The 18,749-nt window shown below is 41.5% G+C and overlaps 1 protein-coding gene across 1 annotated transcript in view; it reads left to right on the top strand.

The window, feature by feature from the left end:
• Copg2 (COPI coat complex subunit gamma 2) overlaps positions 1–18,749 on the top strand; it is a 135,499-nt gene that overhangs the window by 93,829 nt on the left and 22,921 nt on the right. The window contains exons 13-20 of the mRNA NM_001106929.2: positions 714–809; positions 1,345–1,588; positions 3,851–3,926; positions 4,753–4,856; positions 5,837–5,962; positions 6,570–6,632; positions 7,086–7,225; positions 7,837–8,008. Of these exons, the coding sequence (NP_001100399.1) occupies positions 714–809; positions 1,345–1,588; positions 3,851–3,926; positions 4,753–4,856; positions 5,837–5,962; positions 6,570–6,632; positions 7,086–7,225; positions 7,837–8,008 (1,021 nt within the window). The remainder of the gene's footprint in view (positions 1–713; positions 810–1,344; positions 1,589–3,850; positions 3,927–4,752; positions 4,857–5,836; positions 5,963–6,569; positions 6,633–7,085; positions 7,226–7,836; positions 8,009–18,749) is intronic.

The following is an 18,749-nucleotide window of genomic DNA, read 5'->3' as shown; positions in this document are numbered from 1 at the left end:
GATGCATGTCCCCAGCCTAACCATCTTCTGTGTTAGTAAAGGGCATTTAATACCTTTGTGAAGTGCCTGCTCAGTTTTCTACCACAGTTTTATAGGGTTTTGTCTTTTATTTCCTCAATTATTTAGACACTTCTTGTATGTTAAAGGAGACATAGGAAACATAGGAAAGGTTTTACTACTTTTTCTCCGGGTTCTCCATTTGTCTCCTGGGTTAGAATGGGTTTTGGTTTGTTGTTGTGTGGTTATATTCTTCAGTCTTTTTGTCTATCCCATCTGATTTTCAGTCATTGTTAGAATCCTCATTACTTCACAGTGGAGGCATTCACTCATGTTCACTTCAGATACACTTACACTTTGTGTTTTATTCAAGTTCCATATGTCCTTGCTCTTCTCCATTCCTCTATATACTTGTTTATCTGTCCGTACACACCACTGCCACACGGTTTTTAGTCAGCTTCGTCAGCCCTGTTAGCAGCTGTCAACTCCCCATTGAGGCTGTTCTTGTTGTTTTCCAAGCTATGCTTGTGTGTTTGCTTTCCTTATCAAAGTAAAGCTTCCTTGTTTCATAAAATTTTTATTGTTATTTTTATTGGAATCATATTAAATGTGTAAATTACTGTAGAAGAGAACAAGCTGTCTTACTGATGTTAAAAAGTTCTAACCAAGTACAAGTACTGTGTCAGCTCTTTTGACTGCTGTTTGCTTTTCTACAGGTGGTTGTTGTACAGGCAATCAGTGCTCTGTGTCAGAAGTACCCTCGGAAGCACAGCGTTATGATGACTTTTCTTTCCAACATGCTTCGAGATGATGTAGGTCGTAGTTTACTTTGTAAACATAGGCAGTTGTTCCCTTAAATTCCCTTGATTGCTATTAAATACCACAGTGTTTTGCTATTGTTGTTCTTAACTCACTTCTTCATAGTCTGTATTTTCATTTTTTTATTCTTTGAAATTTTAATACATACATTCAATGTATCTTAATAATATCCATCCCTCACTTGCCCCTGCAGGCACTACAACTCAACCCAGGACCTCCCATTAGTATTTTAAACATATTTCTTTACCATGCATTAAATATATTTCTTTCTCATTTCTGTATACCATTCAGATATATACATAATTCTATTTTCTGTATTTATCACATCTAATTATCTCCCCACTTGAAGGGGAAAAACTTTGTTTTTATTGTTATATTTAATAAAGGAAGTTAGTTGAAATTTTAATATTATAAACATGAATCTTGATATACAAGCATTTCTTTAAAATAAAAATTTAAAAAGGTCCTTAAAATGGGAACACCATTGGTGGTGGTTAAATAAAAAGAAGTCTTCTTCTCTTTTGTCAGGGAGGTTTTGAATACAAAAAGGCCATTGTGGACTGCATAATCAGCATTGTGGAAGAGAACCCTGAGAGTAAAGAAGCTGGTCTAGCCCACCTCTGTGAATTCATTGAGGACTGTGAACACACCGTTCTGGCTACTAAAATTCTCCACTTATTGGGCAAAGAGGGCCCTAGAACTCCTGTTCCCTCCAAGTATATCAGATTCATTTTTAATAGGGTAGTCCTGGAGAATGAGGCTGTCAGAGCTGGTGAGTCATTAGAACACAACTAATGGTGTAATTGCTGGTCTTCCAAAATAGGTGATCCAAGAGAGTAGTAATGAAGTTGGAAAATGAAGTTGTAGGGTCTCTGATGTTGTGATATGATCTTGGAGGACAGCTGGTTCCAGATATACAACTCTTCCTTAGTGTTTCAACTCCCAAACAGATTTTTGCCTTAAGTTAAAGACCTTGCCTTTCAGTGTGACAGGGGTATCACAGTGGGGCCTCTATTTTTCCATTAAACCATAAGTAAGATAGATAGATAGATAGATAGATAGATAGATAGATAGATAGATAGATAGATAGATAGATAGATAGATAGACAGACAGACAAACCATACATAAGAATGGATGGATGGATGGATGGATGGATGGATGGATGGATGGATGGATGGATGGATGGATGGATGGATAGGTGGGTGGGTGGATGGATAGATGGATAGATAGATAGCTGGATAGATAGATATAGATATAGATGTCTTATGTATAGATGTGGCTATATATACATCTTCAGTGATTCTTTCTAGTCTGCTTCACCAGAATTGGTAACTTCTCCTGTGATCCTTTCTCTCATTAACTCTTAACCTTACCCCATCCTTGTACTTTGTTTCCTGATAAATTCAAAGACAACATCACTAGTTGCTTTCATATGCTCTTAGTCCATTATTTTTTTCAGCTCAATAACATTTGGCCCTCTTTAAATTCTTTCTTGTTTCTTTTTTAAGTTACATATAAGTTAGCTGGCAGATCAGACTGCTTAATACTTTATCTTAGTTCACATTCCTCTAGATTGCTTTTTGGAGCTTTGTTGACTCCTAAATATGAATGTTCATACCACCTCTCAGATGTAATGTGAAATTCAGACTGAAGCTTCACTTGATCCTACTCTCACAGACAGACTTAGGTCCAGCTTTGAACCTTCCTCTGTTCTTTACCACAGTCCTGTCCCTCTTCCTCCTGCTGATTCTTCCACCTTCCTGTTTCTGTGTCACTGGGTACAGGGTTAGGCTTTCATTCATTTCTGATCCCTACCCCATCTGTTTCTAGTTTCACAGATATTTATTTACTAGGTGAATGTGAAGAGTGATCATTAAAATAACAAACTCGGGCTAGATTGCTGACTTAGCATTAGGAGTACTTACTGCTCGTGCCAAGGACCTGAATCTGACTTCCAGCATCCGCATTACATGGCTCACAATCACCTATAGCTCCAGCTCCCAGAGGATCTGATATTTCTGGCCTCCCCTAGCACCTTCATTCATGTATACATACGTACACACAGGTGAATACACTTATACATAATTAAAAATAATTTGTACAAAAGCTTAAAAAAACAAACTACAAATATATCCCACATCTCTATGGGATAATAATCTTTAAAACCTTGAGGTCTGTGTGGTTTTTTAGTTTATCTCTAGTCTTTTACTTTCGCTCTCTAACGTGGGTCCAACACTTAGCCTTTCTCGTTCAAGTCTAATAGTAACACTTTCTGTTCTGGACACAGGACGTTTTTATTTGTTTTTCTTTCTAATACTCTTGTCCTGCCTTTTCCCTCTGGCTAAACTAACCATTGTAAAACATTAGGTGTAATAGTGTCTCGCATCCTTGTCTTACCTAAGCCCCTATCACCGTACTTACCTAGCATCTTAGATATAGTTTACCAGAGATTTACCAGACAAGATAGTCTTTACTTACTGGTCTATCTCACTGCACCCTCATGCCTTAGGTCAGAGACCATGTCTTTTATCTTTCTTCCCCTTAGCTCCTGCCACACTTCTAGGTAAAATTTAGGTGAACATAGAATTTTTGTGGAATGAAAGGAATTTTAATAATAGTTTTTTTTCACGCTAGTTAAAATTTGAGCAGAATCATGTTCGAGTATATATAAGAGGCTGCCATGAGGTGTATGCATGATTCTTTTTCCTCGATAAATGGAAAATCTTCCTGTGTAGTGAAGCTAGACACTTCACTATTCTATTTATGCTTATGTAAGATCAAGGAACTGTCAACACAACATGAGACTTTATTTCTATTGAATACCAACTGCTTCTCTAATTTGCTTTTAGTTTCAGTATTTTTATTTTGTTCTGTTTTGTTTTCTAATACAAGGTCTTACTTTGTAGCCTAGACTGGTCTCAAACTTTGAGTAACCTTCCTGCCTTGGCTTCACAAGTGTCTGACTTTTGAATGCTTATTGCTTAGCTCTGAGTAGCCAGTATTTACATTGCTTCTTCTTTTGTTTCACAATAGCTGCTGTGAGTGCTTTGGCTAAATTTGGGGCTCAGAATGAGAGCCTTCTCCCAAGTATCCTTGTACTCTTACAAAGGTATGTAAAAGACTAAATGCTAGCTGTTGAAAAATAATTCTATGTAGCTAAGTAGTCAAAAACCTCTTTGTACTATGTCAGATAAACTGAAGAGCTAAGAGTAGAGCTGATAGTGTAGGGCAGATGGAGATTTGGGGAGGTTTTCAGGGTTTTTCCTAGTAATTATGTATATGTGCAAAATATGAAATTTGAGTTTTAGATTTCTTTTAAATGACACTGAGAAACTAAGGTAAACCTATGTACCTCAATTGGTACAGTAGGCACTAACTTAAAAGATATATGAAGTGATTTGTGTGAAGAACTGAAGATAGTCGCCCTCTATGGTCTCCATAACCTCTTAGTTGGTGAGGAAAGGGAAAAAGTTGGTGGTCTTTTTAGCAAATATTTTGTGATTGCATTTTATAACTAAAGTAATTAACTCATTAGCCAAAGACTGAATGACTAAAACAGATTGCCATTTGAAAAATAACTGTCTGGATTTTGAGTGCTAGTTTTCTTTTAGTATCCTTAGAAAGTGTAACATTTCCATTTCTTAGTTGTAGAAAAGCTAAGTGTTGGGCTCACATAGTTACGGGTTCAGGATTAGATTGTAAAGTATTATGTCATTGGTACCGTGTTCTTCATAGTGATCTCAGTGCCTTCTCAAAATAGCAGTTCAAGAATTGCAGAAATTTTAGGAAGCCCATGTTAGCTATTATTGAACTCTTGTCATAAAAGTCGTATCAGATGACCGCAGCTGCACTCTTCAGAAAGGTAGTGGAACTGTTGGACATCTCTGTGTACAAAGACATGGACAGAAACATGCCTAACTATTTCCTCTGAGCAGGTGTATGATGGATACTGATGACGAGGTACGGGACCGAGCTACCTTCTACCTGAATGTGCTACAGCAGAGACAGATGGCCCTGAATGCTACATATATCTTCAATGGTCAGTGAGAGTCAGAATTATGTACATAGCACAAATTTGTTTGTCAAATGCTCAATGATTTTTATGGTGATTCACATGTTAATTGATTCCTTTAGGCAGTTGAATGATTTTAATCTTTGAATGCAATTCTATTTCTAGAGAAACCCATATTCATAAAGGTATTTTCTAATTTAGTAATAGTAGTTCCTATGAAATAATATAGAAGAATATATTTTTAAAATATGAAAGGGTCCAAAGAATATTGCTTATGCCTGGCTCTTCTTAAGCTCCCTCTTAAATGGCTGTCCCTGTTTTCATTTTCTTCTGCTTTTCTTGTTCCATCTACCTAAGAGAGTTTATTTTCTGAGAAATGCTTACATTCTATGACATTTTTTATACTTTGCTCCCATGTTTCTTTGAAAGAAATAAGGCAGCTTGTAAGTTTATGAGGCAGATGCCTATAATAATCTTTAGTTTGATTAATTAGGCCATAGCTTCCTAATGCTGCAACCCTTCAATACAATTTCTCATGTTGTAGTGATCCCCAACCATAACATTATTTTTGTTGCTACTTCATAACTGTAATTTTGCTACTGTTATGAATTGTAATACAAATATGTGTGTTTTCCGATGGTCTTAGACAACCCCTCTTCCTAAAGTCTTACTAAAGAAAGAGTGTGGTCCTGCCAAGGCTGGATCCCCCAGTGTAAGGGGAATGTCACAGGGTGGAGGGGTTGGGGAGGGAAAACATCCTATAGAAGAAGGGGAGGTGGATGGGATAGGGGGCTTATGGCCAGGGAAACTGGGAAAGGGAATAACATTTGAAATGTAAATTTAAAAAAATATCCAATAAAAAACATAAACAGAAGAAAGAGTTCTTCGATCCCCACAGGTTGAGAACCACTAGGCTATAGTTTTTTGTTATGTGTTTTTCTTTAGAAAGCTTAACCATTACAGATTGTTGAAAATAGATTATAATGCTGAGATTTTCCTGTCTCTAGGTCTGACAGTCTCTATACCAGGGATGGAAAAGGCCTTACACCAATACACATTGGAGCCTTCAGAAAAACCCTTTGATATGAAGTCAATTCCTCTTGCTATGGCTCCTGTCTTTGAACAGAAGTCAGGTAACAGAACTGTTTAATTTAACTCTGTTAGGTTTTTTGTATATAAATAATTTTATAAAAACTTGTAAAATCATCTAACCTGGAAAATAAAGCTAGAAAAAGATTTTTTTTTCAAATAGCATAGTTTTTCTCTCTTCATTTAAAAAAAAAACTCTTGTTTGATTATTTTTTGAGACAGGGTCTCTGTACATAGCCCTGTCCTGGAACTCACTACATAGACAAAGCTAACCTGGAATTCACAGAGATCTACCTGTCTTTATCTTCCAAGTGATGGGATTAAAGGCATAATGTACCACACCAGGCATATTTTTTTCTCCTAATATCTTTTGTTTTTTATTCCTTGAGATCTTTTAATATTAAGATAGATAAAATTTTTTAAATTTAAAATTTTCATTTTAAGCCTCCTGGGTTTTACTCAAAAGCCAGAATAAGAAATATGTCCTAAGTTGAAAAAAATGTTTTAATTATTTAATACAAAATATCACAATACTTGAAGCTGTTTGCCACTGTGTATCTGCTAGAAGTTATTGCCTTCATTTCTTTCTGTATACAAGGTAAGTTAGAAGTAGAAAGAAATTCACATGTCTGCTTCTATCTGCCTTTCTAGAGATCACACTTGTGACTCCTAAGCCAGAGAAGTTGGCTCCTTCCAGGCAAGACATTTTCCAAGGTATATTTTTATGAATATAATAATCTTTAATCCCTAGGCATTATAAACTAATAAAATCCACTGCTTTTATTCAATTTGATTAATTCTCAATTCAGTATTTTTCCTGTGTCGTAGGTTATAGTGGCTGGAACTAACTGGTGTCCATGGACTTTCCAGTTATTAACTTACTACCTGGGACTGTTATTCTTGTGCATATTTTGTTGGTTAAGAGAGAAGGAAACTAGCAATTTAGTTTCTTCTTCCCTCCTACATATAGGAATCTGGTACATAAACTTGGCAACTTAAATGATTATTTCACAGAAGCTTGGAGATCCCCCTAGTTGACTTTTCAATTGTTAATAAAACCATAGAAATGAAACCATCTTTCTACTATGGTAACTAAAGATTTTAATAAACTCTCTTCCTGTCTTCTTCATACTGTACTTGTACTTTCTTTCTTTTTGTACTTAACAGAACAGTTGGCTGCCATTCCTGAGTTTGTGAACCTGGGGCCCTTGTTCAAGTCTTCTGAGCCTGTGCAGCTGACAGAAGCAGAGACAGAGTATTTCGTTCGCTGTGTGAAGCACATGTTCACTGACCACATTGTATTCCAGGTGAGAAGATGACCTAACTCTTGGCTCTTTTTAAGCATTTAAATACAAGCTGCTATGCTCTGAACCAAACAGTACTCCCTTTAGTTTATGAGTCTAGTTCCTTTCATAAAGGATTGATTTAGCAACAACTTGAATTTCCTTTTCAGATGTATGTAAGTTTCTTCCTCTGATGGGCTATTTTTAATAACTAAAATCTAAAAGGATATAAAATTAAAATGTTCTAAAAATAGACATATAGCATAATGTTTTTTAAAATCGGCATTTAAAGCAACAAGGTAAACTAAGTGTGTTGTTCTCAGAACTTAGATTTGGTTGTTGTCAGATTTGCAACACCTTGATGTAGAGACAGTCTCAGAGTGACACGATGCCTCAACACGAAGCACTCACAGTAAGCCTGTCTATGTCTCAGAGACAGTGGGGAACACACTCCTGGCAGGTCTAAGTTCTGGGGTCAATCTCTAATACAAAAGGAAAAAGTCTTAGAAGACCTATAGTGCTACTTAGTGTTGACAGTAGTAGATTCCAGAGCTGGCGTGGACTGTGAGTGAGTAGAAACAACTTACTGGAAAACACTTCTTATTCCTTACAACTTTTCTATTGCTGACTTTTAGTTTGACTGTACCAACACTCTGAATGACCAGCTGCTGGAGAAAGTAACTGTGCAGATGGAACCATCCGATTCCTATGAAGTGCTGTGCTGTGTCCCAGCTCCCAGCCTTCCTTACAATCAACCAGGAATATGCTACACACTTGTTCGCTTGCCAGATGAGGACCCTACAGCAGGTACTAACTCTTAGAAGGAGAAGATACTTAGTGGTCTTGACAAGTTTTTAATTTTCAAAAATGTAGTTCTTTGCAGAATTGAATGTTGGGGGTGGGTATGTTTATAAAATTGATTACTATTGTATAGGTATTACTTTCAAAGCTAACTCTGTGAGGAAAAACTCGCTGGTGATAAAGAGGAACTGAATGTATACAGTAATAGCCCAAAAAAGCATTCCGGTTTTCTATTGATACAGTGTAAGCATGAGTGAATACCTACCTGATATGTCTCATAAGAATCAGGATGTTCCTTTCCAAGATTGCTGGGGGAAAGATGGTTATTTGACAGATGGCTGACATTTTAAAGACATCACGTGTAAGCATCATGTAGCGTAAGACTGCAGTCTGCAGTGTTTCAGACTAATTCTCTTAGTCAGCCATTTGTGTTCCATATTTGAGAAAGGCTTTATCATTTACGTGACCTATGGTCAGTCTTGGGGTGGAAGTGGCATAAGGTTTTACATTAGAGACAGTTGCTGGTGATAGTCTTTATACTTTAAGGGTTTCGGATGGTCTTGATGGTGAGTCCTTTATAAATGTTAAAATCTATCCCACTTGAGCTCTACTCCACTCAGTTTTCCCATACTTACTGCAAAACTAACCCAACTTTCACAGAAATAACCACACATACCACATTAATATTTAAAGTTTTTACTATTTGTAAGTACAGGAAATACATAAATTAACAATATCAACAAACATCAGAGAAGTTACAGAATTACGAGAAATCATAGAAGTACTAGTAATTAGTAATCCCTGACCATCATTTAGTTACATTTAGGGCTTACTCTGATTTATTTTCCTAGTTCCCTTCTCCTAATTCCCTTCTTCAGTGTTCACTCATGGGAACTGCTGACCAATCTTAGCTGGGTTGGGTGCTAGACTAGGCTACTCAGACTCTGGCACGAGGTAGATTCATGTTGGCACCATTGCTGAGTCTGAATCCCAGGATGCTCCCTCTGACCCTGAGTGGAACTGTGTGTGTGTTATACAGCCACTTGGATTGTAGCCTAACCCTGGGTGGGAAGGCACTTTCCTATCTGGACTCTGACATTTCTCTTTTGAGCTTTTGGTCATCTGTCTTTAAAGTTAATAACTTTGTTTATTTCTTTGTGAAATCTCACCTTCCATTTCCTTGTGGTTTCACTTTATTCTCCTGGTCTGATTTTCTCTCCAGGTATATACATCTGAAGTAGGTCTGCTAGGCAGTAATTAAACTTTCTGTTCTCTGAAGTAAAGCTAGTTTTGTTTGCTGTTGTTCCAAACTTATATCTGGGTCCAGCCTTAATACAGTTCTGTCTTTGCCATCATCCTGGGAGACTCTGTTTTTCCCAACAGCCATCTTTCCTTGCTTCAGAATCCCTCCACAGTCCCTGTGCTTCACTAAACCTGGGTTGTTAATTTTTAAGGGATGCCATTGCTTTACACTTAATTACAATAGGAAACAAATCTGAGCCATTGAAAATGCCAGCCCTTCCCAGTTGAGATTACCAGCTCCTCAGAGTACACTCAATACAGATACAGCCCCTCAGGTGGACCCGACATTGGATAACTCAGGGGAACCCATACCCCAGGGAATGGGATTAAAAGAGTAAGTACAGTTTTACAATACCAAAATACACAAGACAACAATGTTGAAATTACAGTAGTTACATGTATTATAGGAAAACAGTAGTGACATGAAACACTTCCACCAGGAGAGGAAGAACAGCCACCTCAGCTCTCTGCACTGAGGAGGTAGGTTCTTCTTAAAACTGATCTTCCATGTTGTTACCCAGAGGTTTGAATGTTTGCTCTGCTGGCTGTGGACTATTCGACTTTTGTTTCTGCACATTTATCAATTAGAGACTTTTCTTTCTTTATGTTAGATTGAGAGGGATTTCTGGTCAGTGGCAGAATGTGGTTACAAACTCTTGTCTTATTTCATCACTTTTGTGTTGGACCCACCATATGCTTGATTACTCCTCTCTATTCTTTATTTTTATTAGAATTCATGAATTTTAGCTCGTAGCGAATCTCAACTCTACTTGGCAATGAACAATATGAAACACCAGGACATAGGTGGTGATGGAGTCTATACCCATCCTCCTGTCTTTCTCTTTTTAACATAAAACTTTTTTCTATTACAGATATTCTAAAAATTACCAGTCACTTCAAAATTTTATCACTTCTAAAATGTATCTTATCTCAGAAAAATATTTTCCCTTAGAGTCACAAGGAAAATAGAGAAATTCTTGTTTATGATTTCCTTCAACTTGAAAATAATGAAGCATATTAGAAAGGAATATGGGTTTCTTAGACAGGTAATAATTTTAATTCTAGCCCTATAATATACCAAATTTGTGAATTGCACAAATTATTTTATTTGTGTATCATCTGGCACCATACATAATAACACACAATATTTTAAGTCTGGGCTTCCTGAATTTTTTTTCTATTAGCATCAATAAAATCAGTTCTTCTGCACTTCAAAAGATATATGCCCTCCAGGATTCTCCAGAATACTACTCATTGACTATAACTTTGTTTGTTCAATCTATAAACATCCTTGGATATCAGATACTGGTTTCTGAAGATTGTTAATCAAGCCATTCACAAACTCATCTCTGTGTAACCATTTATCCTCTTACCCAACCCATTCATTAACTGATACCTGATGAAGCTTTTAGGGAGCCAAATAGCCTCCTTTACCATTTGGGCGAATTATCTTGCAGGCCATGGTAATTATAATTCAACCTCTGTCTAACTTTTGTCATAGTTGCTTTTTTTTTTTTTTTTTTGTCTTTTTCTTTTTTTTTTCTTCTTTTTCTTTTTTGTGTTTCTTCTTCTTTTTTTTTTTTTTGTTCCTTTTTCTTTTCTTTCATTCTTTTTTTTTTTTCCTAAGACAGGGTCTCCCTCTGTATCCCAGGCTGGTTCTACTACTTTCCTTTGTCTTTAATATTCTGTTTTCTAAATTAGTGAAGTTTTTCTGCACTAAATAAAGGCTGGGTTACTTACTAACTTGCTTCTCTTATAAAGAGAACTCTGCTTAGTCTTTGAAAATCTGCCTAATATTTGTTGGTTAACCTGGACATTTGTTAACACCTCCCACTTTGGAGACCCTGATTTCTGCCTTTTGCTTTCCTGCCCTGGCTCCGTTATCAAGGGTGAACGGCAAGTTCAGTTGGTTTTATCTTTCCTGGTCCTTTCATTTCTCATCAGCGGTATGACTATTTTGATTCAAAATGTTTGTTACCATCCTATGGCTACCTACTTCCTCCCTAACAATACTTCCTGGAACCGTCCAGTCAACATGGGGACTCGGGAGTCCTTCCGGCCCTGTCAGATCACGTCCTGATTTGCACTCACTACTCCCATTGTTGTCAGCCTCTGCATTTAGGACAGACTCCAGTGAGTACACGTGCTATCTGACTTTACCTAGCTATAAGCAGCTCAGCTGATTAGCTTTAGTATTGTGGAAAAATCATGGTTTTTGACACACTGAGCCATCTGTCCAGGGTTTTCAATGATATAGTGCTCCCAATAATTTGATAGGTATTTTCTTTATCTCTACCTCCACAGTTGGAACAGCTGAAGTGAATGCTTCATTTTAAACTTTCTAAGTCCTGAGTCTACCTCCTTGGTATGGTGCCTTCCTCTGAACCTCTCTGCACTCTCTGCTCTCCCAGCTCCTCTCATGCTCTCCCACCTATTATAACTTCCTCACAGTCCTCCTGAGTCCCAGCTGAGCCTTTCTCCTGCTCTACCTTCCACTGCTCAGAGAAGTGGAGTCATACTCTCAACACCCAATGCTTCTTCAGATGCCTCTGTGATGCTGCATCAGCACCCCCAGCTTGGCCTGTCCCCTCACCCACTGATCACCACACTTGGTCCTCTCTGCATCACACTGATTGGACCAAATCTGCACCCTCTACCCAGCAGTCCCTGTGACCCATACTCCACACTTCCTTCTAGAACACTGTGTCCATGGCTCTCTGTGACCTGTTTTGCCTCTTTCAACATCCTTTGATCCACACACTGATGAAGCTCTAGGGAATATTGGACTCTGATTGTGATCCTCTTCCTGTCCTGTTTTCTGGTCTTCCGCCCACATAGCCTACCCTGTCTCCAGAGGTTCTAACTTCCACCTTGTCTTAATGCTGCTGAACGCAGCTCTCTCCCTGGGGACTCTAGTCCTGGAGTTGTCTTTCTAGTCCTCAGCACTCACCCATTCCATGAGCTTCTCTACATCTTTGGCTCCATTTTTCTCTGCCTGTGATTCCTACATACAACTAGCTATAAACAACGTTCACCTCTGTGCGTCACCGTCCATCTCTATCAGCCTCACTGCCCCACCTCAGTCCTCAGCAGCAAACACAGCTGGCAGTGCTCTCTCCCCCTGCCCCTGAGGAAACCCTCTCCCAGCTCTCACCCTTCCTCACACCTTCCTTCTGCACTGCATCCAGTTGCTCACCGTCATCCTCCTGCACTGACAGGACCTTTCCTCCCCAGTCTGACAGTCATGACTCTGATGTCCTCCTCCATCTGCTTCCTTCCTTCTCCATAGCCATCTCCATCCCCCCCTTCCACCAGTGATTCTCACCCGGGGGTGCATGACCCCCCAGTAGCCTATCAGAACCATCTTCTGAGTAGAGTTGTTGTCAATGTTTGTGAGCAGGTCACTGCTGCTCCCCTCTGATGTTCTGATAGGCTACCAGGGGGGCGTGCCCATCCCCCCCCCCTCGGGTGGAGCCCCCCACCCCCCACCCCCCGGTTAAGAATCACTGCTGTGGATGGTCCCCTCTTCTCTCCGACCTTCACTCTTCAGTTCCATGCCTGAAGCTTTCTAGTTTTGACTACCTGAAATCCTCACGCAAGCATCCTAGCCCACCCTCACACACTCCCCTATGGAACCACCTTCTCATTTGTTTACTCCCTCTCAAGCATGCCACTGCCTTCTCTGTTCCCACATGCTGGCCCTTCACCCTTTACTTCTGGCCTTTCTTCAGCTACTCTCTTTCCTCACCGCATGACTCCAATATACTCCTCCCGAATCATCAGTGTAAACACAGGACCTAACTGTCCACAGCTAAGTTCAGTAAGATGTCCTCTCAGTGCCTAAAACTAGGCTTACATGTCCACACCAATCCCCATTGCTCCCAAAGCTGCCCTTCTGTTCAATCCGGTGAGCTATGGCAATCCTGGCCCAAAGCCTCACTGTCCTCACTGTCCTCACCGTCCTCTCTTCCCTGCCAGGTCCAGAGTAAAGAGGCTGGCTTTAAATTTGCACCACCATCCTACCAGTGTTCAGAGGTATAAGATCACATTTCTCCCTGCTGCTTGCTTCCTATCACTGGTTGGTCTGGTTTCCTTTTTCTTTCCCAGGTATCTGGGAAGCATCGCAAGTTGACTAGAGCACTCTTAAGGGCTTCTTCCTCCTGCCTCTGGGACTCCCTACTTCCTTGTTCCTTGTCCAGCTTGTGTCCCTGCTCCCCACACTTGCTCCCTGTTCCCTGCTCCCTCCTCCCTCCTCCATGCTTCCTGTTCTGTTCTCCCTGGTGTCTCCTCTGCCCTATCTTTCTATAGTTGACTCCAGCATGTGCTACATCATCTTGATGTACCTCCCTCCCTTCCTGCAGCTTTATCTACTTGAAACCTGTTTCTTCTTTTGCCCTCTGGTTAGTAGATAGAAGACTTTCTGCATCCTTCTGTATAGCTTTCAAACTCAGATTTTATTCCATTACTATCCTGATACCACTGCTGCAGCAGTTTGGATCACTAGTCTGGGTCTTTCATTGGTTCTACCTACCAACCATTCTCTTCTTCTTTCCTCTTCTTTCAAGTCAGAAGAGTAAAGCCAGGTCTGCTACTCCTGCTCCTCCCCTTCTCGCCTCCTTTGCAAACCTCATGAAGAGAACATAGCCTGTTCATTTCAGGCACAGCCCTTGAACCCCACTGAATCTCCTTTCTTTCCTCACTGCCACTAGGAAATACAATATTCATTATACTTGTATTTATATTTGATGTCGTTCTCTTTAAGTACCACACTATGCCCTCTTCTTTATTGCCTTACTTTTATCCTCTCAATCAAACACTCGAAGCCTAAGCCCATCCTATCACCAGACCCTAGCCTTCTAGGCCAGGCTCATTCCACTTCTCATGGACTAGTGACCTAACTTCACTCTAAACCTATGAGATTCCCATGGTGTTGGAAGGTCCTTCCTACCCTGGGCAGTTAGAAGGTCCTTCCTACCTTGAGCGGTTAGAGGGTCCTTCCTGCCTGGTAGTTGGAACATCCTTCCTACCCTGGGCATCACCAAGAGCCCTGCACAGTCTCCTGTTGTATAGCACACCTCTCTCTATTCAGCCAGTCTTGAACAGTGGAAACACAGGTTCAGAGGTCAACTACGAAGTGGCTGCTCCGCATTGGTACCCAGCTGTGCTGCCGCCATTTGCACACATCCTGTCTCTACACTCTTACTGGACTCTCTCCAGGAGTCCAGTCCCACGTGGCTGAGGTAGCCTAACAGTTGTCTATGCAAGAGTCTATAAGGTGCACCTCACCTGGTTTCCTCTAATTAATTCAAGCCACTCTTGTCCCTTTGCTAAAACACCATACAGTTCCATTCTACAAACTCCCCGGGGCTTTTGCTCATCTTTTCTGTCCTGCTAAAATCTGACATTAATACCATCTATCCAACAAACTTGTCCCCTGAAATCTGCCAAGGATTTCAGTTAGGGAACTCTACTTTCTGCTTTATTGTTTTCAAGTGGCCCTTCATCCTTGACTGAATTCACCACAAACTTGTGAAATTCGCCAGCTTCCCTGAGCCAGTTCAGCATCACTTGCCAGTAGCAAGCCAGAGATCTCCTTCCTCCTGCAGGGGTTAAACTCTGTACATCCTACCCTCGGTGTAGATTCTTCCTATCTCCTTTGCCAACACTGTGCTTACACTGCAGCATCTGAGCTGAGTCTCCTTGATGCCTTCCAAACAATGCATGAACTCATCAGTCTTCGCCTTCTCTGCTCCTTCCCAACTTTACCCATTCCTGATAGTATAGCCAGCCTAGTCCTTCCTATTTGAGCTGAGTCATGCCAGCCAGCTTCCTAGTGCTGTCACACTAAAGCAAGTCAGTTACTCGATTGAAACTTTTGTATCTAACTGATCAACACACTGTGTCCTCCTCTAACATCCTGTCCCAACCTTTCATGAGTATTGTGATCACCACAGCTTACTACAGATGCTTCCTTGCTGTTTTCATCCTACTTTCCTTACACACACCATGCTTTTTTCTTCCCTGGACTGACTGACCTACATTCCACACTCTCCATCTTTTTCCCTTTTTCTTCACTCCTGCATCACCCTTGAACCTCTCTGCACTCTCTGCTCTCCCAGCTCCTCTCATGCTCTCCCACCTATTCTCACTTCCTCATAGTCCTCCTGAGTCCCAGCTGAGCCTTTCTCCTGCTCTACCTTCCACTGCTCAGAGAAGTGGAGTCATACTCTCAACACCCAATGCTTCTTCAGATGCCTCTGTGATGCTGCATCAGCACCCCCAGCTTGGCCTGTCCCCTCACCCACTGATCACCACACTTGGTCCTCTCTGCATCACACTGATTGGACCAAATCTGCACCCTCTACCCAGCAGTCCCTGTGACCCATACTCCACACTTCCTTCTAGAACACTGTGTCCATGGCTCTCTGTGACCTGTTTTGCCTCTTTCAACATCCTTTGATCCACACACTGATGAAGCTCTAGGGAATATTGGACTCTGATTGTGATCCTCTTCCTGTCCTGTTTTCTGGTCTTCCGCCCACATAGCCTACCCTGTCTCCAGAGGTTCTAACTTCCACCTTGTCTTAATGCTGCTGAACGCAGCTCTCTCCCTGGGGACTCTAGTCCTGGAGTTGTCTTTCTAGTCCTCAGCACTCACCCATTCCATGAGCTTCTCTACATCTTTGGCTCCATTTTTCTCTGCCTGTGATTCCTACATACAACTAGCTATAAACAACGTTCACCTCTGTGCGTCACCGTCCATCTCTATCAGCCTCACTGCCCCACCTCAGTCCTCAGCAGCAAACACAGCTGGCAGTGCTCTCTCCCCCTGCCCCTGAGGAAACCCTCTCCCAGCTCTCACCCTTCCTCACACCTTCCTTCTGCACTGCATCCAGTTGCTCACCGTCATCCTCCTGCACTGACAGGACCTTTCCTCCCCAGTCTGACAGTCATGACTCTGATGTCCTCCTCCATCTGCTTCCTTCCTTCTCCATAGCCATCTCCATCCCCCCCTTCCACCAGTGATTCTCACCCGGGGGTGCATGACCCCCCAGTAGCCTATCAGAACCATCTTCTGAGTAGAGTTGTTGTCAATGTTTGTGAGCAGGTCACTGCTGCTCCCCTCTGATGTTCTGATAGGCTACCAGGGGGGCGTGCCCATCCCCCCCCCTCGGGTGGAACCCCCCACCCCCCACCCCCCGGTTAAGAATCACTGCTGTGGATGGCCCCCTGCCCTCCCTGGACTTTGTCCCCCATTTCCTGTCCCCAGCTTTCTCATGGTGACCATTTAGTGTTCTCAATCAAGCATCTTGGTGCTTCCTAGACTTGATTCCTCTTTTTGAGACAACTCTTTCCTTTCTTTGTTTAATCTTTTACACAGAACATATTCTGACCCAGTCTGCATTTGAAAGGTATTCTTTTTAACCCTCTATTCCTAGCTATCATATCCAGCTACCCAGCACCACTTAAGTCTTCTCTTAGTCTAGGTCTTTTAGGTGACTGCTATTAACCCCTTTCACTTTCCTCCTCTGCAATTAAGAAATGTAGTGGCCCTTGAAGAAACTATACCTTTGGCTCTCAAGATCCTTGTCGTAGTGTTATTTAGGGCAGCTGCTGCCTTATTTCACCCCTAAGCATCCTCAAGCCCTAGTTCTACCAAAGTAGATGTAATCCCTCCTGGTCATGGCCATTGCCCTGACCTTTCATCATCTTGCCTTGCCCTTTGACACATTGTCACAAGTCTCCCCTCCATGCTCACAACCCCTACAACCTTGCTCGTCTTTAGACTCTTGCCATCTTTATTTGCCTGTTGACTGTTCTTTCTCCATATAATATTTTAAGAACAGAGTTCCTAGTTTTCTTGTTCTCAATTGACATTCCCCATTTTTGTTTAGTTTGTTTTGTTGTTGGTGCTGGTGGTTGGCTGGTTGGTTGGTTGGTTTTGATTTTGGTTTTTTGTTTTGTTTTGCATTTTATTTTATTTTATTTTATTTTATTTTATTTTATTTTATTTTATTTTATTTTATTTTATTTTATTTTATTGAGACGTGGTTTTTCTGACTAATCCTGGCTGTCCTGAAACTCTATAGACCAGGCTGGCCTCAAACTCAGAGATCCATCTGCTTTTGCTGCCTGAGTGCTGGGGTTAAAGACATGCACCTCCATCACCAGGCTAATTGGCATCATTCTTGATCCTCAGTGTACTTTTCTTCGTTCTGTACCTTCCCGGCATGCTCTCCTCTGTACTTCCACATGTTGCAAACTCCTAACCTCCTCTCCCAGCCCTTGGGTCCAATGGATGCTTTCTGCTGTTGTACTCTTTACTCCGGGAAAGCATAGGCATACCCACCACACTGAAAGCCCTTTCAGCTGCTTCCTGTAATACTCTGCTTCAGTTTGTAGACCTGGGCACACACTCTCTGCTTCACCTGTCCTCCAGACCCGTTGTTCAACCACGCTCCTATCTTTGCAACCAACTGCTTTTACCATGCCTTTATATTATAGTAGCCAGCAGTCCATGTAAGTTTCTATATTCATGGCTCCCTGTAAATGTTTTCCTTCTTTTCATGTGGTTGGTTTCACACTATTCCTGAAAATCTCACAAAGAGCATCAATTGCCTCTTAATGTTCCTGTCTCCACATGCTGTTTGTCTTATGTTTCTGCCTACCTGTCTTCAAAAATGGGTGCCCATTCACTCTAACTTGCTGCTAAGCTGACAACTCTCTTCCAAGACACTGCATTTTCCTTTTCTTCCATCTCATCCCCCCTTCCACCAGTGATTCTCACCCGGGGGTGCATGACCCCCCAGTAGCCTATCAGAACCATCTTCTGAGTAGAGTTGTTGTCAATGTTTGTGAGCAGGTCACTGCTGCTCCCCTCTGATGTTCTGATAGGCTACCAGGGGGGCGTGCCCATCCCCCCCCCTCGGGTGGAGCCCCCCACCCCCCACCCCCCGGTTAAGAATCACTGCTGTGGATGGTCCCCTCTTCTCTCCGACCTTCACTCTTCAGTTCCATGCCTGAAGCTTTCTAGTTTTGACTACCTGAAATCCTCACGCAAGCATCCTAGCCCACCCTCACACACTCCCCTATGGAACCACCTTCTCATTTGTTTACTCCCTCTCAAGCATGCCACTGCCTTCTCTGTTCCCACATGCTGGCCCTTCACCCTTTACTTCTGGCCTTTCTTCAGCTACTCTCTTTCCTCACCGCATGACTCCAATATACTCCTCCCGAATCATCAGTGTAAACACAGGACCTAACTGTCCACAGCTAAGTTCAGTAAGATGTCCTCTCAGTGCCTAAAACTAGGCTTACATGTCCACACCAATCCCCATTGCTCCCAAAGCTGCCCTTCTGTTCAATCCGGTGAGCTATGGCAATCCTGGCCCAAAGCCTCACTGTCCTCACTGTCCTCACCGTCCTCTCTTCCCTGCCAGGTCCA

The sequence above is a fragment of the Rattus norvegicus genome, chromosome 4 (assembly GCF_036323735.1).
Source record: "Rattus norvegicus strain BN/NHsdMcwi chromosome 4, GRCr8, whole genome shotgun sequence".
Classification (NCBI taxonomy): domain Eukaryota; kingdom Metazoa; phylum Chordata; class Mammalia; order Rodentia; family Muridae; genus Rattus; species Rattus norvegicus.
This window is presented reverse-complemented; position numbering and strand designations above follow the sequence as displayed.